At 45.8% G+C, this 23,894-nt stretch overlaps 1 protein-coding gene across 10 annotated transcripts in view; it reads left to right on the forward strand.

Moving 5' to 3' along the window:
- The window catches only part of CD44 (CD44 molecule (Indian blood group)), an 86,276-nt gene that overhangs the window by 22,459 nt on the left and 39,923 nt on the right, over positions 1 to 23,894 (forward strand). For all 10 annotated transcript variants that reach the window (XM_045825322.1, XM_045825324.1, XM_045825323.1 and 7 more), the window contains exons 2-4: positions 13,956 to 14,121; positions 17,615 to 17,748; positions 23,448 to 23,516. In XM_045825322.1, coding sequence (XP_045681278.1) covers positions 13,956 to 14,121; positions 17,615 to 17,748; positions 23,448 to 23,516 — 369 coding nt within the window. The remainder of the gene's footprint in view (positions 1 to 13,955; positions 14,122 to 17,614; positions 17,749 to 23,447; positions 23,517 to 23,894) is intronic.

Genomic DNA, 23,894 nt, shown 5'->3' on the forward strand with positions numbered 1-23,894 from the left:
CTCCTTGTTTACCCTACTAAGTCCAAATTCTGGAGACATCTTCTAATGGATCGTGGAAGGCAAAAATGAATTCCAAATGCTATTTAACCTGTGTGTGTGTGGATGTGTGTGGAGGGCAGTATTTCCTTTCACCATGTATCCATCCGAGCTGATCTGACCAAAAGCCCCCTAATAAAGAAGTAAAATACGCCCGTAAGTTCACAGAAGAGTGAGTGTCCGACCACAGAGACTGCCTGGCAAGGTAGCGCCCCGTCATTCTCTACTAGAGCATCACCTGTTATTTTCTGTGCAGTGCTATCACTGCCTGAAACTGCCTTATTGATGTGTTAACCGCTTACCGGCTTTCTGTCCGTCTCTCTCCCCACACTACAACGTAAACTCAGGGCGGCAGGAGTCTTGTACGTCTCCTCAGCACCCAGGATCATGCCTGGGTGCTGAGGACATGTAGCATCTGTATTTTCTAGAAGGCGTGTTGAAGTGATGTCTGCGCCGTGGCCTGGGGGGACTAATGGCAGTTCGGGAGGCACGCATCTCACAGCAGGAGGCCCTGTGGCCCTCATCCTGATGTTCCCAGGGCACCTCTCAGATGTCGTGCTGGAAGGAGCTTGGGCCTTCCCCAGGTGTGGTCCCTTGGCCCTGCCTCATGGCCATTTATTTGAAGGAAACTCAAGACTTTATTTTCTTTGACAACTTCACAGAAGGGCCATTTGTAACTTCCTTCATCTTTAAACCTCCTGGATCTTTGCACGGGCCTTGCTCCTTAAAAGTAGGAAGTTGTGTTTGGCCCACTCCAGATGAGCATGAAATGGTAAAGATTTTCGTCCAAATCCTGCGGCTTGAGTAGGATTTAAAAGCTTGTCAGAAGTGAGTTTTCTGGAGCCTGGCATTTGAGACCGGCATCTGTGGTTACCGACGAGATTTCGCAGATTGAAAGCTTCAGGAAGAGGTGTGAATTACAAGCTATTAGCTCACAGGGCAGTGGGAACTGTACTGATCCTGGAAATTTTTGGCCCAGATTTTTAAATATGTCTCCACAATCCAGCCTCTCCCCCTGCAGGGCTTCTGCTTTGAGACATTTGTGTTGATCTTAAAAGCATCTGAAGAAGGAATAGTGGCGGGTAGTCGGACTGCATGCGCACACGCACATATACACCTCTTCAGGTTAGCACCTGACAGAGAGGGGGAGAGGGAAAGAGAGAGCTGTTGAAATGTGACCGGATGATTTTTGAGCCCAGTGAGTTCACAATCGGTGGAAATCTGTGACTTCCCTTAGTTACTTGCAATACTTGTTGCAAATAAATACTTTGTAGCTACACCACTTCACCATATTTGAAGAGGAAAGGGGTAACCTAAAGGCATGATTCTTGTTCTGTCTGGATCCACCTGGAGGTCAGGATTGGTGGTGGGTAAATTGTAAGTATAGGGTTACTGGCGACCAAGCGGCAAGGCTTATAAATGACGTCACTTTCTAAACTGCATCGAACTCATGGCTATTCCCAGAAAAATTTGCATGCTTGCTCACTTGCATTCAGATAAGATTTTTTTTAGATGACAGAGAAAGAGGCCACTGGGGATTGCAAGGCACCTGGTGCCCACCAGAGTGTCACTGGGGTTGTCCCTCCTATGAATTGAAGGGATACTAAGGCAGAAGGAGATTAAAACTATCAACCTAAGGGGTGTCGGTCCTATACAATCAATCCATCAGAAGCGCAGAGTGATTGGCCTACTATGGCGACCAGGCGGGAAATCTAATCCATTCAACAAGCTTTGCCTGAGTGCACTCCTGAGATGGTCGGCCCTGTCCAGGACATGGGCTTCTTAAGTCCCAGTGCAGGACTGATGTTCCTGTAAAATTCCCCTCAACTCATGTGGTCTGTTAGTTGCCCCACTGGAGGAGAGAGTAGTAAGCAGCTCCCACCCACCAGCTCTGTTTGCATGGCACTGGCAAATATTAACCCAGGGGCGCTCAAACTGTCTGGCAAGCAGCATTAATCACAATCACCTGGAATCTCCGGACGTGGAGCAATGAACGAGGCATTCATGTGCGGCAGCCGAGAGAGAAGAGGCGGGGCTGCCTGACTTCCTAATGGCGCAGCCTCGGACAGGTGTCTTCACCTCTCTGAACCCCAGTTTTCTTATCTACAAAAACTTAGTGCTAATAACAGCGCTCATCTCATATGGTTATTGTGGGGGTTAAGTGAGAAAATCCATGTGAAGCACCTAGCTCAGACCCCTGCACATAGTAGGTGCTATATTAGTATTGATATCACTGGGAGCCCAGCCAGGGGCTCGGCTGTAGCATCTGTAGGAGCTTGAGGGTCAAAACCACATCCTTGACTGCACGGTGCACTTGCATTTCAACCCCCCAGGGTGGGAATCTGTCTGCCGTAAGCAGAGAGGCGTGTGTGGCTTTGGTACACTGAGTCCTGGCTGGCTCATGTCACAGACCAGGTATCGTCTCAGGGTTTGACTCCTGGCTCTGCCACTTTCCCAGTGGGACATTGGGTCTGTTGTGCTTGGAACCTCACTTACTTCATCTGCAAAATAGGGGTGATAACCTGACCTCTCGAAGCTGCTGGGGGGAATCCCATGGTGTAACATCTGTTATGGCATCTAGGCTACTGTCCGACACAGAACAGAGCTTCGGAAACCCCACAGTCTTCTCTTTCTCACTTGAGAAGATGCTAAAGGTGATGGACAAGAGGCTAAAATCAAAGTTGGAAACACCTGAGACTTGGGCTGTGAGGGAAACGTGGTGGCCCTTTGTGCCCCTCTATCTGGACGTCTGTCTTCCCAGGACAACAGTGTCCCCTCAGGTTCTGATTCAGTGAGTTCTATCAAGCCCACTGTCACCCAGCCCCAGTCCCTGCAGGATAAGACTGGAAATTCACACTTTGCTATTTCCTCCTTACAGAGTGAACCAGGGATGGACGATTTTTGTTTAGGGAGAGCTGTGACTTGCAAGGCACTTTTATTCCCGAGATCAAGGGGGAAAAAACACAAAATAATAATACTAGACCTGTATCACTTGTAAAGCAGTTTTACTTAGTGCGTTTCATTTGGGCTGCAGAGCCCCGTGCTAATTGCAATACTTAACACTCCTCAGACTCTGAGTTTCCACAGCTCTCACGTGGGTGACTAACCCTCTTAGGGCCCCAGATGCTTTGGAGCCGCTGGCACTTGGAGGGCCCTGACTAAGCGGTGGTTAGCTTTATTATGATTGGCTCTCACTGTGGTGGTTTCCAGAGTGTTCCACTGAGTGTCCTAGACCATTATGGAGGGTGTCAGGACCGTTGGTGGGGTGGAGTGGGGGCTGGGCAAGAATGAGCAGTGGGTGGGTGCAGGGTCTGGAGTCCACCCCTCTACCTCACTCCAGCTCCTCCTGGGGCAGCTCTGCCTTTACTTTCTAAATATTGTGGCTCTGCCTCCGACATCATTGGGGGAAGCAGAAATCACGTGAAAACCATAACTCTCCTCCCTGAGTGTGGCCGCTTTTCCCCTTTGCCTGTTGACAACCCAGGATGCACAGGGCGGCAGCTCCACGGGTAAGGGAGAAAATTCCACCTCGAAAAATCTGAGTGGAGGTCTGGATTTTACTCAAATTCCATGAGGCTTTTGAGTCTCTGAGTCTCTTGATCCTTAGTCTCGTCATCTGTCAAAGTGAATCAGTTCTTCAAAATGCTGGTTACACACCTGAGCGAAAGCTATATGTGAGTTAGGTGATGCAATCATTGTCACTAGCTCAGGAAAAAATCTAGTTATGAAACAAAGTGGGACCCTCTTCTTTTTTTCTTCTACCTGCAAGAGGGAAACCCCCGTGTGGTCCCCTGAGATGCTTTTTAATTTCGCTTACCACATCCTGGGTTTGTGCTAGTCAGTCTGCTAAAGGGATATGGTCCAAAAAGGGAGAAAGCAAAGGCTGCCAGGCCAGAGTGAGCATTTCCCGATTGCCCAGGTAACATGCGGGGGTATACCCTGGGGTTTCTCTCCCTCAGCGGTCTTCCTGAAGACTCGCTCACCGAAGACCACTTGGCCTTGCAGAATTGTGCATTGAGGTGACAGTTCTAGAACACACACTCTTCTTTGTCAGAAAGACTGTTGGACCCAGGGTAGGGAGTAGGAGCCTAAATAGGCTCTCCCCACTTTCTCCCCTCCCCCAATTCCATTGTCCCACTGGAAGGCAGGGGCGAGGGCTCTTGAAACTGTGTGAAACAACCCAAATGCTCCATTGGTTCAGTGTTGGCAGCCATGGCAGGGTCAGGGGGTACTGCCAGTTGCCAAGAGTTGGGGTGCATTTCTTTTCTAAGTACCAAGAGATAAATAGTTCAGTTGAAAGCCACCCAGGACACATTCTGGAGGAAATTTCTCTGGGTATGATGGTGTATGACTATTTTGGCTTCTCATTAAACTCTCTCACTCACCTCCGGGGCAATTCCGGGAGAGGCTGAGTCACTTGAGACTCATGGTCTGCACTGGGCAGCCAAAGGCGATTCGGCCACCGAGTGTGATTTTGGCCTCATTCAGAAGTGGATGCTGAACAATAGGGCCTTTCAGCAGGCGCCCATCACATGGGCGTCAGGGGATGGAGGTGAGTGACGTGGGAGCCACAAGAAGGCCTGCCAGCCTTTTGGACGGGCGGGCCTGGGTGCCAGCAGGGGCTATAATAGCTAGAAAGACTCCCAGATGGAAACTTCTGGGGTTCAAACACATCAAACAATCAAAGAAGTGAAGAACAGAATGTCTTCTTTATGTCTCGTTATGACAGTGGATTGTGGCATAAGAACAGGCATATAGATCAATGGAACAGAATAAAAAGCCCAGAAACAAACCCACATTTTTACAGTCAGTTAATATTTGACAAAGGAGGCAAGATCAGACAATGGGGTAAAGACAGTAATGTCAGTAAATGGTGTTGGGAAAATGGGAGAGATACATGCATAAAAATGAAACCAGACCACTTTCTTATACCACACACAAGAACAAACTCAAAATGGATTAGAGACTTAAATGTTAGACTTGAAACCATAAAAATCCGAGAAGAAGCCTAGGCAGTAAAATCTTGGACATTGCTTGTAGCACTATTTTTTTCTGATACATCACCTCGGGCAAGGGGAAAAAGAAAAAAAAACAAATGGGACTATATCAAACTAATAATTTTTGCACAGCAAAGGAAATCACAAAAACAAAAAACTGAAAAGACAACCCAAATGGGAGAATAAGACCAATATGTCTTACAAGGGGTTAATATCCAAAATCTATAAAGAATTCACAAAACTCAACACTAAAAAAAGCCAAACAATCCCATTAAAAAATGGGCAAAGAACCTGAACAGACACTTCCCCAAAGAGGACATACAGATGGCCAAAAGACTTTGAAAAAATGTTCAATGTTACTAATTATCAGACAGATGCAAATTAAAACCACAATGAGGTATCACCTCACAACTGTCAGAATGGCTATCATCAATAAGTCAACTAACAAGTAGACTCCCTTTCTCCTCACCCTGCTGACGAGGGTGTGGAGAAAGGGGAACCTTTGTGCACTATTGGTAGGAATGCAGCTTGGTTCAGGCACTGTGGAAAGCAGAATAGAGTCACCTCAAAAAATTAAAAATGGGACTGCCTTTTAACCTAGTGATTCCACTTCTGGGAATATATCCAGAGAGACTCAAAACACTAGTTTGAAAGAATATATGCAGTCCTACGCTCATTGCAGCATTATTTACAATAGCCAAGATGTGGAAGTAGCCCGACTGTCCATCAGTAGATAAGGAGATAAAAAAAATGACATCTTACCTTTTGCAACATCATGGGTGGACCTGGAGAGCATTATGCTAAGTGAATAAGCCAGTCAGAGAGAGACAAGTATCATACGATTTCACTCATATGTGGATTCTAATGAACAAAATGAATTAACAAGCCAAATAGAGACAAGCTCATAGACAGCAGGCTCACAGCTGTTGGGAGAGATTGGGTGGGGGTGGTAGTGGTGGGGGGATTGAGCAAAAAAAAAAAAAGAGGAAAAGCTCATGGACACGGACAACGGAGTGGTGATTGGTGGGGGGACGAGGATGGGGAGAGGTGGAGGAGGGTAAAGGGAGGAGACATAGTCACGGAGGGAGCCTAAACACACCACACAGTTTACACCTGGTGTGTTGGAGAATTGTGCACCTGAAACCTGTATAATTTTATTAGCCAGTGTCACCCCAACAAATTCAATAAAAACGACAGTGGATTATGACTTGATTGGGAATAGCTTGCTCAGACCTTTTATAAAAGCAGTTCAGTAGTAAAAGGGCACTGGTCTAGGAGTCAGAAATCCAGCAATTATAAACCCCTAAGGGCCTGCTTTTCTCATAACTGGCTGGGGGACAATATTCAGTCATCCTGGGGGTTTTTTTCTATTGTATTTCAAGGGAATTGGATTAGAAGCCATCTGTTGCCCCTCCTGCTTTTAAACATAGATGATCCAATTAGTAATGATGCTATTTTTTTTAAGTTGACCTTTTCTTTTCCTTCTTTTAATGAGAATCAGTTCAGTTAGGTTTGTGAGTTGTATAATCTTTTTCAGACATGAGCTCAGCAAATCAGGAGACAGAAACAGAATCCTGGCTATTTCATGATAAACACTATACAATTTTTCTGAGAAGTAGAGAACTCACCAGTGCTTTTGGCTGCCATTGCTCAAGAGGCTAGCCTGTGACAGACTCCCAGGAGCTCCATGGAGTCAGATGTAGTCAGCCCGAAGGGCCTGCGCCAGCTAGATTGGCCTTGCATCTTAGCTTGGTCTGTTGAGATTTCAGGCTGAACAGCAGACATCTCAGAATGTCACAAGGACAGCCTGTGGTCTGGCTTGCCAGCCCTGGGTCAACCCTGAGTCCCTGGGTCTTTTATTCACTCTGCTTGACCGTGGTCAGGGCCCTAGGCTGTAAAGGGCGAAGGAGACCTAAGCTGTAGCTTGGGCTGGATTCTCAGTTGCCAAGGGGATCATGGGAAGAGCCCAGTAGAAGCTGAGAAGTAGGCAGCCCATTGTTGGGGAGAGTCAGTAACCAAGGAGAATGTGGGGTCTTCTCCCCCTGGAGAGGGTGGAAGTGCCATCAGTGAGGGTTTCCCCCTGAAGCCTTCCCAAGTTCTTGGGCAAAGGGTCCTGCCCTTTTAAACCTTATGGTCTGGAATCAAGAGAACTCTGATCTTAAAATAATATTCAATGAACTTGAATTCTTCTCACCAGAACTCTCTTTTAATGCTCAGCTTTCCACACTTTAAAAACCATCTGGAGAAAAAGTGGGCTTCCTATAGTTGTGGCATCTGTCCCATGCCCAATTTAACACTTCAGGGTGATCAGCCGGTCCACCCAGTCTGAAATCCAGTCCACAGCTTACTAGCTCAGGTCACTCAGGTCTTCTCGACAAACCAGTTACCTCCTGCAGAAAATGGGGAAAATGAAAAGTGTCTGCCACATAGACTTGTTGTGAGAATGAAATGAATTCTTGCACGTAAAATGTTGAAAACCCCATGTGGCCCAGAGTAGGTGCTGGGTGAGTGCTCGCTGTTCTTGCGGCGATGGGGAGGGCACAAGTCATTACGTCTCAGGAACTGGCTTTATTCCCATCTTCAAAACAGACAAGCAAACAAACACAAATGCAACTTCCGCAGGCACATGGCCTCCTCTGGGACCAAATCAGTAGGAAAAAATCTGACTCTGCCACATCCCTCCTGAGGAGATGGCAAATAGGGTCCAGGCACATCTGGGTGGCTCATGTTGGAAAAATAAGTTAATTCATTTTGGGCCCTCTGGAGAAGTCTGCTTTGTAGAGCTGCAGGTCTCTGGGCACAGCGTGATGGAAGATCGTCTTCTGGTGGTCCTCACGTGAGACACACTGCGACTGGCACCCTCGCTCAGGAGATCTGGCCTCAGAAATGACTCCATGATTGGATGCATAGAGGCTGTGTCCATCGCAGAGATAATGTTTATCAAATTCAGACAAAACCAGTTACAAGACAGAAAGTTGGTCTTGAAACATTTGTTTTTTTAAAAAAAATATTTTATTTATTTATTTTTAGGGAGGGAGAAAGAGAGGGAGAGAAACATCCACGTGAGGGAGAAACATTGCCTCTTGCATGCTTGCCCAAACTGGGGACCAAACCTGCAGCCCAGGCATGTGCCCTGACTGGGAATTGAACCAGTGACCTTTCACTTTGTGGGATGACATCCAGCCAACTGAGCCACACCAGTCAGGGCTGAACCATTTGTTTCCAGAGAAAACTGCAAAGTTTCTCGGAAGCAAATGCTTCCGGTTAAAGACATCTTAAATGTGTTGTAGGGAATTTTCAACAAGGCCCAGCTGGCGGTTCTTCAGACGTGATGTGGGGAATGGAGCTGGGAGGGGCTCTTTTTGCACCTCACAAGTCTGCTTGTCGTGTCAGGGCAGGGGGAGGAAGAGAATATTCGTTCATTCATTCATTCATTCACTCATTGAACATGTGCCTCCTTGTACAGTACTGTGCTGGGTACTGGGGACACAGTGGTGAGGGAGAGACACAGTCTCTGTTGCCACGAAACCCACAGGAAAGTTCCAAAACTTCAGAATCCTGGAATTTGATTACTGAGGAGACCTTGGAGATAATAATCCTTGTAATTCTTTATGTGTTTGTGTCACAGACTTCTCTGAGAAATTAATGAAACCCAGGGATGTTGTTCCAAAACACCTACACACACACGCACACACACACAAGCATGCAAGCACACACTATAGTCATACACACAAACTCTTGCACATAATTTCACAGGTTTATAGACCCCCTGAAGATAGCTTGTCGATTCCAGGCTGAAAACCTCCGTTGCTAGGCAGCTGTGTGACACCCCACCCCCACCCCCACCCCCACTCACCCCTCAGGAAAGTGTGGGGAGATGTAGATAATGGTGAGTTGGGTGAAAATTACACAGTGCTCCCCTCCCAGCAGACCTGGGGATTTTCTACCACTCACGAAATGACTAGGGCAGACCAAGAAGCTGTTCATCTCAGGCCCTGCAATGTAGGCTAAGTTTTGCAACGTGCTGGAGTGATTTTACTAGAAAGGTCTATTTTCCTTGACCTGAGGCTTGGTGGAACATCAAGTTAGAATTAATGGCATTTTGGGTCAGTGATGGTTTATCCAAGCAAGAATGAATTTACCCAGAACCTGCCACAATGGGCAGCTGAGTGCAGAGGTTAGAACGCTGAACTAGTGTACCAACCTTCGTGTGAGTTTGGTGCCGGAGTAGGTTAAACAAGAAGACATGCTCTTGGAGAGCTCCTTTTTAAAACACCTTCTAAACGGGTCACACTGATAGACCTTTTCCCGTGTGGGTGAAGATCTCCCCTGGCTCTGGACCCGTGTCCCCTTGGTCTTCCTGGCAACCCTAACGTGCCGGGTGGCGTTTCTCCCTCCAGAGAGGCTCCACCCTGAATCTAAAAGTGTCCTCAAACGGTTGATGTTGCCCTTTGGGTCTCTCAGAGGGAGGGACTTGGACAGTTTATTTATGATGTTATACAGGAGATTTATTAGAGACCAGAGGGCTCAACGGAAAACGTTCTTGATTTATTTCCAGTTGGAAAGGCTTGTTTGAAAGATGCAACAGCCAGTTGCTATTAGCCTCAGCAGTTGCTATTGAGTCACAGCAGATCCCTAATCACAGGGAGGGGCCTCTGTGTCTTGGGATAGCGTACAGACATCTTGGGAGTCCTATGTGTCTGCAGGGGTTTGCCGCGTGGCCAGTACCACGACCATAGACGCCAGTGCTCTCCGGTGGTCTGTGTTCCATGGCTATGCACACCGCAGACTTACTCTAACTTTGTGAATATTAGCAGCTGTACATTGAGGATGTTGAGAGGTCATAAAAAGTTACTTAATTCGGGGTTAGGAGTAGTAGCCGAGTGGATAAGCCTGTGGACTCTTGGTGCCAGGCTGTCTGGGTTGGAATCCTGGCTCCATCCTTACTAGCTCTTGGAATATGAGCGTGCTTCTTACCTTCACCGTGTCTCAGTTTCTGTATCTGGAAAGTGAAGATCATAAGATTACCCATTTTGTAGGGTTGCTTTAAGGATACAATGAATTATTACTTGTAAAGTGCTTAGAGTAGTGCCCGGCACATACATAGTAAGTGCACAATATGTGTTAGCTACTATTACCACCATTGGTCTATTAATAATACCCTTTGGGGTAATACTTTTGGTTGGCATTCGTGTTGAGAAAGCCCATTGGAAAGTCGTCATGCATTATCAGGGCTTGAAGGATACACGGCCCTGAAGGCTCGGTCCCTTTCAAGATATGAAAGGGAGAAAGGACTGTGAACACTCATGGAACAGTTGACCTGAAACAAAGTTTTGACACCACCTTTGCAATCGCAGCTGGCTGGATGCTCCGGGATTAGGAGGTGGACCTTTTTCATGCGATTAAGATAAATGCATGCTGTGGAATTTCCACATTGCACAGCATTCCTGCATTCATTTGGCAGCCCTTGGCTGGCACCTACTGTGTGCCAGGCCCCGTTTAAGCCTTGAAGTCTAGGAAGGCTGAAAGATGAGTTTACCTATTTTTTCCTCTCTTGGCTGATCAGAGCACACGCAACCACACACTTCTACTTGCACACACACATATAGACACACTCACACAACACATGCAGTATTGTCTATAAACTTACGTTGACTGTGGCACAAAGGCTTTTATTCGAAAGTCTCGGCCTGTATTGGTTTCTATTGCATTTGCATATCTGTTTGCATATCTCTAGCCAGAGTTAATTTTAATAAGACTGAAACTGCCACTGAGCGCCAAGCCACGTCCATGCCTCAGACGTTATTTTTAACCTGGGAGTGACAGAAACCACCTGGCTGAGCACTGACAGGCAGTTGGCCTGTCCCGCTCTCTGCTGCAGGCTCCCCCATCAGCCTCACCTCCAGGGAGCTGATTGGGAGGCTTTGTTTTTCTTTTGTAGGCTAGACAAGCAGAGCCCCACACAGGCTGCCACCCCAGAAGGGCTGCCACCCGGAGTGACAGTTTCCCTTTGCTAAGATTGGCTAACAGAGGTCAAAGCTGAAAATGTCAGGAGACACAAACAGTATTTCAAAACGGCCTTGTGCATGTCCCTCCTCTGTGCTCCGCTGTGTCATCGGCCCCGTGCTGTGTGGCTGTTTTGAGAAGCACAGCATTCTCCACCCCAAAAGGAATTAATCTCACGCAAAACAAAAACCCATTTCCTCCATTTCACCTACTTCGGATGCTTTTTTAGAGCAGCGACAGGCTAATGAGGCAAACAGAGGAAAAGAAGACCAGCTGATATGGGCTCATGTCATTTCAAAGCTCCATTTCTTGTTTTTTCTTCCACTACGTTCAGTTAAGAAAGAGCATACAGAAGGTCAACAGTTCTCATAACATCTCATTTCGCATTTGTCTGACTCTGTTTTCTTCTGGTTGGAACCTGCTTCCTGCTCAGAAAGGAGGAAGCAGTTGTTGTCTGTACAACTCAATCATACTGGCCCTCTTCTGCTCTTACGTCACAGCGGGTTAGGTGTGCTTCTCTGCTTTAGAGTGAAATCCTCCTCTAGTCGTAACAAGAGGAACTGAGGGTGAATAGCAAAGTGGTTTGGAACACGGTCTGGCATTAAACAGGCCTAAGGTGAATTCTACCTCTGCCACTTATTAGCTAGGCAAACTTGGAAAGTTGTTCGATTTTTCTGAGCTTTAATATTTTTACCTATAAATAATATGTACATACATGCATTAAATTCACCTCTTAGGGTTCTTGGAAGCTGATGCAACCCAGAACCCTGAAGGTTCTGGGCACCCAGGGACAGTGCGGGAGGGAGCAGGTTTCCAGTACCCGGCTATTGGGTCGGTACAGTAGAACAAGCACCTGGGATTCCGGGAGGCGACTACAGCCTTTGGACAGACATCCTCACCTCCCTGGGCAGCTCAGTTCTCTGAGTCTCAGTTTTCTTGTTGATAAATAAGTGGGATCTTCCTGACTACCTCCAGACCTGCCCACAGGAGTCTGAGGAAAGGCGGGTCTGTCTGGGTCCAGACCTGGCTCATAACTGACAACGCGCTGCCCGGTCTGGCACGTGGCCCACCCTGCGGCGGGCGGGCCCGAGAACTGTCAGTAAGCGTCCTTTGGGAGGGTCCAGCTTTGAGGCTCAAGGAAGTGCTCAGGAGGAATTAGAGTTCACCAGGACAGTTTCAGTAATGTGACCTTTCTGTGTTGGAGCGAACTCAAGTGCAAACTGGGGATAATACAGTCCCCAAAAGAAAAAAAAAGAATTTTCAATTAAGGCCTTTTAAGACTTTTGAGATTGTTACAGAGGATCCTGTAGAAGCAGAGGGTTGTTTAGCTCCTTATTGAGACTTCAGATGAATGTCTGCAAAACTCACAGAAGTCCTTGAATTAAATCACTCTTTCACCAGTGGGCAGCGGTTAGGCTTATGTTAAATGCCATTAACTTTCGGGAGCAAACAACAGGTCTTGGATCGATCTGTCAAGATGTTAAAGTATGTTTTTCAAGAAATTTCAGTGAGTCATTTATTCACTCAACAATATTTGCTGAGCCTCTCTGTCAGGTACCATTGTGAGCATTAAAAGCAGCTGTAAACCACTAAAAGGCCTTTGCTTGTGTGTGTGTGTGTGTGTGTGTGTGTGTGTGTGTTTGTCTCACAAAAAGGGCAGATAGAGAATAATTAACTGCATAAACAAATAAATAAGTTGCTGTCGAAGGTGTGAATGCAAGGTGAGCGGAGGGGGACGCTGCAAGTTTGGTGAGGGTGTTCCGCCGGGAAGGACTCTGAGAGGAGGTGATGTGGAGCTGGCAAACAAGAATGCAGTGATCGAGGACAGAAATTGCGAGACAGTGGGAAAGGCAGATATAAATGTTCTAAGGTGGGAAAGCGCTCAGAGTGCCCCAAAAAACTGAAGGGAAGCTTTGTCTCTGGAGCTGAACGAGCTACTTACAGGCTAGAGAGGGAGACGGGAGCCAGATCTTGTAGATCTTATCAGCTGTGATAAGGAAATTTATTCTGGGTGCAAGCAGAAGCCACTGGAGGTTATAAACCCGGGAGCAACACCACAGGATTGTGGGAAAATGCTCATAATACAAGATTAAGGGTGGGGTGGAGAGGGAGACTCCCAAATCTCAAACTGTATATTTAGTGTCATTTTAACTACAAAAACACATACACACATTCGGAAAACTGAAAGAAGATACAGCAAAATGTTTAAAATGTTAGCTGTAGTTTCTTAGCGATGGACTTGCTTTTCTTTCACTACTTTCCAGAATTTTGTAAGTTTTCCACAAGTTTGTATTGCTTTACAAATCAGAAACAAATCATATACTTTTAATTGTTTCTTTTCTTTTTTAAATATATTCATTTACCTACTGAGAGATCTCTTGGTTGCTTCCAAATGTCGACAATTACGAGTAAAGCTGCTATAAACAGCTGCGTGTGGGGTTTTGTGTGGACAGAAGTTCTGAGCTCCTTTGGGCAAGTAACGAGGAGTGTGATCGCTGAGCTATATGGCGAGAGAACGCTGAGTTTTGTTGTGGCTGTACCATTTTTTAGGTGGTAAAAGACAAACTGGGACTTACTCAACATTTAAAGAGTTTATTTGAGCAAAAATCCATTTCAACTGGACAGCGCCAAACCCAAAGTGGTCAGGAGCAGTCCCAATCATGTGCTTTTTAAAAACTTGGTTGTGCTGCAGTGGATGGAGACACCGTCAGAGTGAGGCGACTTGATGGTGTCTTACTCCAGGTTTGAGTTTCTAGGAATGTTTGAGGTGCTTTGGAATGTTGGAGTAATTCTTGAAGGCTCTGGCCAGTAGAGAAGATTATTTGGCTTTTTAATGCGGCTGCTCAAAAACAAACTTCTTATCCCTTCCAGGTTGTTTATGCAAAAGAAACTTAACATTTTTGTTCCATCCCACAGATCTGAATGTAACCTGCCGATACTCAGGTGTATTCCACGTGGAGAAAAATGGTCGCTACAGCATCTCACGAACAGAGGCTGCTGACCTCTGCGCGGCTTTCAATTGCACCCTGCCCACCATGGCCCAGATGGAGGAAGCCCGGAGTGTTGGATTTGAGACTTGCAGGTGAGAGACCAGCCGCAGTCCAAGGGCCACCCGGGCCTATGGGGCGGGGCTTAGTGCTGAGAAGGCTCCTCCCTGACAGCTGATTGGATGATTGCTTATCGGCCCCACCTATCAATTTGGTATGGTCTACTGGAACCTGTAGGGCAGCTGAAATTTAAAGTCTTCGAAAGACACCTTGTGAATCATAGCGGGGTTGCCCAGAGGCCATTAAGGGTCAGCCTCTGGAATCTTCCTGCCTGAAGTGCTTCCCCAAAGCACTCTCCTGGCTTTGAAGAAAGCGTGCAGTGTTATTGTCGGAACCACAAGGAAGCATATGCCAAATAACAGTGTTTAAAATAACTAAGTGCTTGGAGTCTTGGCCCTGCAGACTTGGCTTAAAGTGGGTTTTTCAAACAACTCTCTCTCTCTGGTTCTCACTCTCTTTGTTTGTTTTTTCATTCTCTTCTATGTTGCTTTTGTTTGAGGGGGCTACAAAAAGGTGGATATGAAAATTATTCACACAAATCACTGGTGATTGGGAAACGATGGGAGGGGCTGAGAACGGCCTTTTGAGAGCTTCTGTGGATGACAGATATCACAAGCTCTGTGGAGCTTTCTCCAAACTCTTCTGCTGGAGGACAATTACAGCAGGCAATGGCCTTTTTTGAGTTTCTTTGGCCACAGGGTGAGTAAGTGGTGCACTTTAAGAGCAAGCAGGGGTGACAACCACAGCGAAGTGCATGGTTTGGTTTGTTTTCACTAGAAGCTCTCTGAGTCATCTGAGCAACTGCTAAGTTTCCATCCCAGCCCATGCTACCCTCTCTGTGCTTTTGCAATGTGATGTCACTAGGAACATTAAATACATCTAACCCCCATCCTTGGTTAGAGATTGAGGCACCCACTTTACGAGCGGTAGCTGAGGCTCTTGCTGAAAGGGAAAAGGGAAATCTTGAGGTCTAATATGGTAGCCACTAGTCACGTGTGGCGATCTGTACTTAATTAAGTGAAATTGAAACCTTGATTCTTCAATCACACAGTAGCTACACTTCGACTAGCCACAAATGGCTAGTGGCTCCTGTATGGGACAACATCAATTACAGACCGTTTCCATGATAACAGAAAGTTCTGTCACACAGCATTGCTCTAAAACAAACAGCAGATGAATAAGACATCTGTATGTGTTCAGAACTGTGTCTGCGAGAGCATAAAAGGATCAGAGAAAGGGAGCTGGCTCTGGGAGCTGCTCACCCTGAGCTGTAGTCTGCAGTGAAGGGAGGCCAGTCAGCAGATTCATTGATTCTGTCTCCAAGGCTAATTGTTTACATATCGCCCGGACTAGGTCAGTAACTGTACTTGAACAACAATAAAAATGAATGAGTAAATAAATAAATAAAATATATTTTTAAAATTTCACTAAGAAAGTGAGTTTGGTAAGCTGAGTTTTGGTTGTGAAATGCAGGCAAGACATGGTTACAAAGTACAGAAATCTTCTCATATTCTGAGAAAAGGGAAGTTCTTACTATTTCCACTGGTTAATCATCAAACATGTAGATGCTGGGCACTTGCTCACAACCTTCACTTAACCCTTCAAATGGCACCGTGGTCGGTTACATTACTCCACATGTGGGTGAAGCAAGTGAAGCTTAGGGAAGTTCCACAGCTCACCATGGGCCACGTTGCTTGCAGGGGGAGGAGTCCAGATTCAGGTCTGGCTTCATCTGAGCCCAGGGCAAGACTTTAATGACCAAGCCCCTCCAGAAAGACTGAGAGCAAAAGGGAGATGCAAGCATGACGTGTGGATTTGCTGAGTATTTCTTTTCTCCCTGTGAACAGCAACCTACTCATGTGGTGCAGACACATACAAATGTTAATATCTCCAACCCCTGTACAGTGTGACACACAAAACTGCCTGTCAACCTGATGTGGCAAAACTCAGGAATAACTTAACAAAGGGAATGTAGATTCTAGAATCTAGATTGTCAGTGTGATGCAGACTGGATGCATGCAGTGAGGGTGGGATGGAGTGTAGGCCTACTAAGGAGTACTGTTATTAAAAAAAGAAAAAAGAAAAGAAGCACTATGCCAAAGAAACCTACTGTTGCCTCCATAGCTGGTATTAAGTGTTGCAAAACTCATTTCCATAATTTCACTTGTCGCTCTGAATCAGCTATCTGCCATAGGACAGATGGCAGAGTCTTAGGCTATGATAGAACCTTAGCGGCTACTCTCTTCTGTCTGCCTCACCCTGATTAGTAGCAATTCTCAGGTATATGGTACTTAACGAACATGTAATTGCCACCCCTCCCCTCACCAAGCTAAGGAGTCTTTGGAGGAACCAGACTGTCAGTTTAGATGAGGAGTTAGTCATGCAAGCTAGAATTGCAACACAGACATTAATGACTTTTAGTACTTCGAAATTTCAAACTCAGAGCCATTTCCATGGGTCTGGCAGGGCAACACACTATTGTTGCCCCCGGCAGGAGAGATTAAAAGGATTGTGCCTTTTAGCCAGCATTGCATTTTTCAGAAACCTGCTGGATTTAGCTTCTCCCTTTCTGCCCTTCCCCTGCTACCACCTCATCCCTTGCAGATGGTATTTTCTCAGCCCACATCTCTCTCTTTTTTTTTTGAGGCCTTTATAGTCCAGAGACATTGTGCAGTAAGTGAATCTTTAGCCACCGTGGTGCTGGTAGGAGGTGCTGGGTGCTGTGTGTTGTATCTGACGGGGCCTCCAGCTCCAACATGCTCCCAGAAACACCTTGGTGGGGCGGAGGGGCTTAAGAGCTTCCCTGGCTGTGCTGCTTCTGGAAAATCCTGGAGTGAAATGAAGCATTGCTATCTACTTATTAATCATGATTACTCCTCTTTCAATGACGGTCAGTTTACTTCCACTGGCAATGAAATGATGCCTGGGATGCTCACGAGGCAAAATGCTCTCGTATCTGTCATAAGAGCAAGGCTTCGTGTTTAGAGTAATGGAATCTGGGATGAAGGAATCCCAGGAAACGGTGAGGCAGGGAGAGAAGTTTAGGGATGGGAAAGAGGACAGTTTTGACATTTGAGGACTGAAAGGAAGAGCCACCTCGTTCTGTCTTACAGGGGCAGGTCATCTTACGCATTTTGTGAAAAATGGGAAGGTACTGGGGAACCAGAGTGAATCTCACACCATAAAGTGGTTTTCTTTCCTCTTCCGTGACTCGGGCTTCCTTCTTCTTGTTCAAACTGACTTGACCACAACTTTTCTTTGAAATAAATATTTTCCTTTCATGAATCTTTTTTTTTAAAAAGCTCTCATAGAACCCTCCATGAAATTACCTCTATCAGCACTATTGATCGCTTTCACTCTTTCTCTGCTGTTATTTTTAGATTTCACGTACCTCAGTGGTTGAAACTCCTAACGCCCCTTGGGGTGAGTGGAACGAAGCATTGCCCTGCATGGCATGGCATTGGATGGGATGTGATGAATGCCTGTCACAGCCCCGCAGAGGGGTAACTGCTGGTGTTTCTTTTGCAGGTACGGGTTCATAGAAGGGCACGTGGTGATCCCCCGGATCCACCCCAACTCCATCTGTGCTGCAAACCACACGGGGGTGTACATCCTCTCCTCCAACACCTCCCAGTATGACACGTACTGCTTCAATGCTTCAGGTTAGTTCTGGGTGGACCGTCTTTGTGTTTTGGGTGGCTTTCGGCGGGCAAGCCTGTGGTGGTGTGGCCCAGAGCGATTCAATTTCGGCTTCAGCGAGCCCATGTAGCTTCCAGAGGCTCACTGACTATCTCTACAGCAGAGACAAGATTTCTGTCTCTAGGGTGCGTACCTGCTAAGTTGGGGAGGCCAACAGGAAACAAATGAATGAGAAAGAGAAAGGGAAGGGGCCTTGAGGAGAGCCCTGAGCAAAATGTGGGAGAAAGCCCTGAGCAGAGTGGGTGGCCGGTGCAAAGCCAGGCGTGCGGGAGCACCTTGGCCTGTGCTGGGAACAGCAGGGAGGCCGCGGTGAATAAAGCCCAGTGCTCAGAGGAATTAATGACAGGGGATGAAGTCAGAGAGGTAGGCAGGTGCCCGATCACATAAGGGCTCAGAGGCCATGGTGGCAAGTTTGGAGTTTGTTCTCAGTGTGATGGGAAGTCATGGCAGGGTTTTGGAGAGGGGCGGGACATGAATCTAATGATAGCACTGGGGCACAAGCCAAATGGCTTAGCTTAGAGGTATTTATTACATGTTGAGAGACAGTTGGGAGGATATATGGTAGGCCTTTGACCTTGTCGAGAGTCCTTACTCAACAATGGAGAGCCCAGCAGCTAGAGAACAAGAAAGCCAAGTTAAGATCTGCAGGCTGGGCTGCTGGCCAGCCCTCCTCCCTGTCTAAGGGACTTACTTCCAACCACTAGCCTAGAAACACATGCTGACAAGTCTAATTCAGGCCCCAGCAAAACTGAAGAATCCTATGCATCATGAATCTTCAGGGTTTTTTGAGAAAGGTCAAACCCATAAAGGCCAGTTTTTTGAATGCTAACAATGAAATGTTTTACTTCTCAAACTGAGCCTTCTGTTGTGCCTAAAAGTCTGAGATTGTGTGAAGGGGAAGCGAAAGCCACAAGGTGAACTTGACACATCTACCCGGCACACCAGTTTTCCTGAAGGACAGGAAGGGCGTCCTTCCTGTCTTAAATGAGCCGGAAAGTGACTTAAGACATCTTCCATATGGGATGAACACAGATGTTATTATATGATGGCTTAAGGCCTTATTTTTATGAGACAAACACAGATACTATATATGGTAATAGAATATAAAATCTGCATGGGACTTTTAAGTTAAAGTAGGGACATCAAAGAAATTGTAAGATTACATCAATAGTTTCAGGATACGTCACCCACCTACTGTTGCGTGAGCGGTGGGGATCAGAGTGAGGATTCCGAGGGGAAAACCAGAATGAAGGAGAAAGAGAAATGATCAGAGCTGGTTAGAAGGAATGGACTGACCAAAAATATATACAGGTCACTAACCCTATGGAGGGACACTCAAAGTAGGGAGAGAACTGTAGAATATGTAGTCCTCCTCCTCCTATGAACAAAGAACACAAACGGAATTTAACCAGAAGGAGAAGAGTCCTGCTGATGCGACATAGGGCATGGCCCACACCCAGGTCCCACACCCACACCCAGAATGTCCATTCTAATGACATGATGAGAAAAAACCCTTGGAAATAAATAAGAAATGGACACAGAGCTGCATATGGTCTAGCTCACTTATCTTAATGCCAGAGCTGCTGGAAGATCCAGGAAGACCGTGGTTTAGATGAGGGCGTTGGTCACGGGGAAAAGCGCTGGCACCAGACAGCAGACTCTTGAGTGGGCGCCGCCTGCTGCGTCTCCCACCGAGTTGTGTCGAGTGAATATGTGCAAGTTGTTGCGTATCCACACTGTCTCCCTGATTTACGAGCGGCTATCACTTGCTGAAAGGAAACTTAATTTGAAAAAGGTGGAAGCTTACCCTGTTTTATTACCTGGAAATGAAGCCATCTAGGCAAGCTACTACTGGGAGTTTTCTCCCCGTCCTTATTTTTGCCCATGAGGTTGGGCCTGTCCTCAGAGAAAGGAGCGAACAGCACTGATTACCTGTCCTTTTCATTTGGTGATGGCGGAGTGGGGGCGGGGGGGCGGGGGTAGTTTAGTTGAAAAGTTGGAGAAGTCCTGGGGGTGTATTGCATAGAAAAGTGGCTGTATGAAAGTAGTGAAGTTCAAAGGGATATATATTCTTTCCTTTTTTTCAAAATTTACTCAGTAGGGATAGGCTGCTTCTGTATGGTTTTCAGCTGCCTGCGCTCTGTACGGTGCAGGGCGGAGTGGAGTGAGAAAGAACTGGAGACCCTACTTCTTATCCGGGGAGTTAATCCTGTTGAAGCAACAAGATAAAAAGCATAGGAGCTTGAAAAGAATGTTTATTTAAGGATAAATGAATTCTGTCTTGGTTTAGAGTCCGATGATAGTGGGCATTAAACAAGCTACAGATCTAGATAACCTTCTGCTGTGAAGGATCTCCTTGGAAAGATCCTTGACTCCAACTCAGCCTGAGAACTACCAGCAGGACCCCGCGTAACAGTTCCCCCACAAACTGGTTCCAGGGACCACAGCCAGCTCCGTCTTAGCAGAGAGCTTCTGCATGTTTACAATTCAGCAGCACTTGTCTAAAACACAGCCTGTGGCTTACAAATGAAAATCAGGCAGACCCTGAGATGGCTTTGTGGTTTTTTCTTGCTTCAGCTGTCAGCGATAAGGCCCAGCGTGAGGCCCGTGACTTCTGTGTTAACCACACGGAGGGCTGACTTGAATTAGTTCATTTTTTAAATCGACTTTGAATGAAATGCTTCATCCTCTTCTGAAGGAGAGATTGAGGGAAGATTCTACATGTGTTTGTTTATTCATTTACTCATTGACTGAACAAGTATTTCTTGGATACCTAGCATGTGTCAGACATTGAGGGAGGGGCCTGTGTGGCACCGAGCGATCGGCTAGACTGAGTAATTAACATTTCTCTTGGCTTTTTAGTGCAGTGGAGGCGAGGTGTTGAGATGCAGCCCACCAGGAAGCTCACCTCGGGGTCTTTCTAACGAATCTTTAGGTTCAGGAAAAGCGCACCCGGCCCGATTCTCCCAGCAACACAGCGCTCATTAAACAGAATGAAAGGCGGCCTAACGAGGCCCTGCTATCGGACTTGGGAGCGCGAACGTAGTAATTGCACATTTGGGTCACCACCCGTCTTAGTATGCTTGCCAGCTTTGATGTGCTTTACAGAAGAAGGTGAATTGGAGCATGAAAGGGGGTCCATGTGAACGAGTGCTCTAATCATTCACAAAACCGTCTTGAGTGTTTTTGACACCATGCCCCCTTCTATTACAATGCATATCCTAGAAATTCCCAGGGCACTCCGCTGTTACCTGCAGTTATTTTTGAATTTGGGGGACTTTCTTCCATTCGTGCCATTAAGAAGCCATCATCTAAGGGATGTTCCTGGGTCCGTGCAATGTGACAGTATCAGAAGCGTGTCACGGGTCAGCCTGGCTTCTGGTGGCGTCCCCAAAGCAGACTGGGGAGAGACGCTTCAAGATTGCCCAGTGTGGCTTTTTGCCCTGATTTTGAAGTGAGGGATTCATTGGGAAAAAATATTTGGAAAACTTTAAAAATCTAAAGAAATATTAATTATTACTGTCTTCCATGACCTTGTGAATTCCTCAAAAGCAGGGACAAGAACATGTTTATTTTTTTCTTTGCTCTTTTTAAAAATTATGTGATCTGCTATATGTGTTGAGCAATGGCTTAAAATGAATAAATGAACTGATAGATCCATAACTCTTTTTAATTATTTCTATGGCATTGCCATTCAGGTTTTATATAAATGTTTTTTGACTTGTTTATATATACAGACCATTTTGAGGATTAACATCTTAGGTGTGTTTACTAGAAGAATGGACTTTTTCTTCCTTTCTCATTCATTCAACAATATCTATTGAGTACCTCTCTGTCCCCATCACACATAAATGTTCTGACCATGACAGATGAGGCTCCTACTCATCTTCTGGAGCTTAAATATTTCTATGGAAGTGGGTGCGGAGCAGATGGTAGCGGTTGGGAGATGTGCCATGAACAGCCATTATGTACAATGAACAGGATAATTTTAGACAGTGGGAAGCCTGAGGCAGAAATGAGAGCAGGTGATGCATGATGGTGTCAGGTATGGCGGGTGGTGAGGGGCTGGTTTAGATCGGATGGTGAGAAATGGCTTTCCCGGGGAGGCGACTTTTTCTCTTCCATGAAATCTTTTAATAAGACTTTGCAAGAATAGCTTTTCCTAAAACCTGCTCTTCTCTAGTTGGAATATAAAGCTGCCATTTAGTTTCACTACAAGGCCAAAGAAACAGGCAGGCAAAAAGCATCCTGTTTATCTGTCGGAAAAGATGCTCCTAGGAACTGGGAAGCAACCAAACCCTGTTTTGTTCAACTTGGGTTTTTGTTCAATGTTATGGGCACCCAATGGTTTATGGCAGGACACTTAGAATACTTGTGATAATAGCCTTCCTTGTGATAGACAGCATTCTGCCTGCCTCCATCCATCCATCCATCCCTCCCTCCATCTGTCTGTCCATCTGTCCCTTTCTTCCTCACTCTTTGCCGACAAGCAACTCTGGGAGAAACCAACCTAAGCAATAAGTTGCTATTTTACATTTAAGCGAGCATATTCACATGCACACAGTATAAAAAGCTGCAATGCACAATTGGATCCAACCTTCCTGTAACTGCAAAGCCAATTTAAATCTCTTTGAGATTTTAGAGCTCATCACAGCTCTAGGTACCGAATAGAGCACGTGGACACGAATGGAACAGTTGGTTAAGGCAATCTGCCATCTTTTTTTAGGACCCAAGGGACAGCAGACAAGGTAGACCTTTCAGGGCCTGTTCCCACAGGGTTTCACACGGTGTTTCTCAGAGGGCTGCTGTTGACATCTTGGGTATCCAGGCAGGCCCAAGGTCTGGTCAGAAATCTTTATTCCCAAGGGTGTGGGGAGGGAGTAGATGATAAATGGAGGACAAAAGAAAAAGAAGCCAGAGATACCCACAGCGAGATATGCCAGAACAGCAGCCTCAGGAAGTACTCTGGGCACCTAGACCAGAGGTAGACGACTCCAGAAACTTCGTGCTGAGAAGTCCAATTAATAAAAAAAATGAATACATTAACAAAAGACTGAAGCCTAGTCTGTCTTTAAATGTTTCTATCAACAAATTTTGTTGGCTATTTTAATATTTAGATTCTCATATTGTTCATGTTGATAAACATTTGCTTGTATTTTTCTGCCATGTTTTTTCATTATTTCTGTAGATTATTGAGATTATACATGACTTTTCTTATTGTAGTTATACATGTCTCTAAAATTTTTTTCAGAGTTCCCAGATTACTTTTATAATAACAAATTAAACAATAAATTTTTAATGTGTGCTTCCTTAGAGAAGGACCATATCTATCTTATTCATCGTTGTACCCTCAGCCTTCCACAATGCCTGACACAGAACATAGGTGTTTGTTAATGAATGAATTTGCTGATGTGGGAAAAGGAACACGTGAGCTTCCAAAAAATGTATGAAGCTAAATAAAAATGGGAACTGTGTCACAAGGGCCAGAGAAGTTCCTAGGAGACTTAACTAGGGTTCAGAAAAAGAAAATTATTTGGGATGAGAAAAAGAAAATTATTTGGGAATGGAGGAAACTCCATTCCAATTTAGTAATAGAAAAGGTCATCAGTTTTGCTCATAATTTTTTAGAGTTCTCATGCCTTTTTTCTTTTCTACCTTGTAGCACCACAGGGAGAAGACTGTACATCAATCACAGACCTGCCGAATGCCTTTGACGGACCAATTACCATAAGTATGTATCTTTCCTAACTTTGATTGAGTTTTTCTGTTCTTGGGAAAGGGGTCAGGTGTCTGTTCTATGTTTTATATTTGCCTGGGCTAACAGTCTTTTCCCTAAGGTGAGGCACCTTGGCTGTGGTTCAGTGTCCCTTCCTCTTTTCCTGCAACGGCTTAAAATGCTGCCTGGTTTACCCCAACGCCCTGTTCCTCAAACTGCAGTCATTTGAAAACCACTCTCCACTCTCACTTTACGTGGCACTTCCTTGTACACAGCACTGTTATTGATACTTTGCTTTTAATCGACCCATTCTTTTGTGCCTAAAATACATTTATTTTTTAAAAACTGCAAACAAAACGTCAACATCCCTGGTCATAAATAGAAGATAACCTT

The sequence above is a fragment of the Phyllostomus hastatus genome, unplaced genomic scaffold, assembly GCF_019186645.2.
Source record: "Phyllostomus hastatus isolate PE091 unplaced genomic scaffold, TTU_PhHast_1.1 phas_scaffold_585, whole genome shotgun sequence".
Lineage (NCBI taxonomy): Eukaryota > Metazoa > Chordata > Mammalia > Chiroptera > Phyllostomidae > Phyllostomus > Phyllostomus hastatus.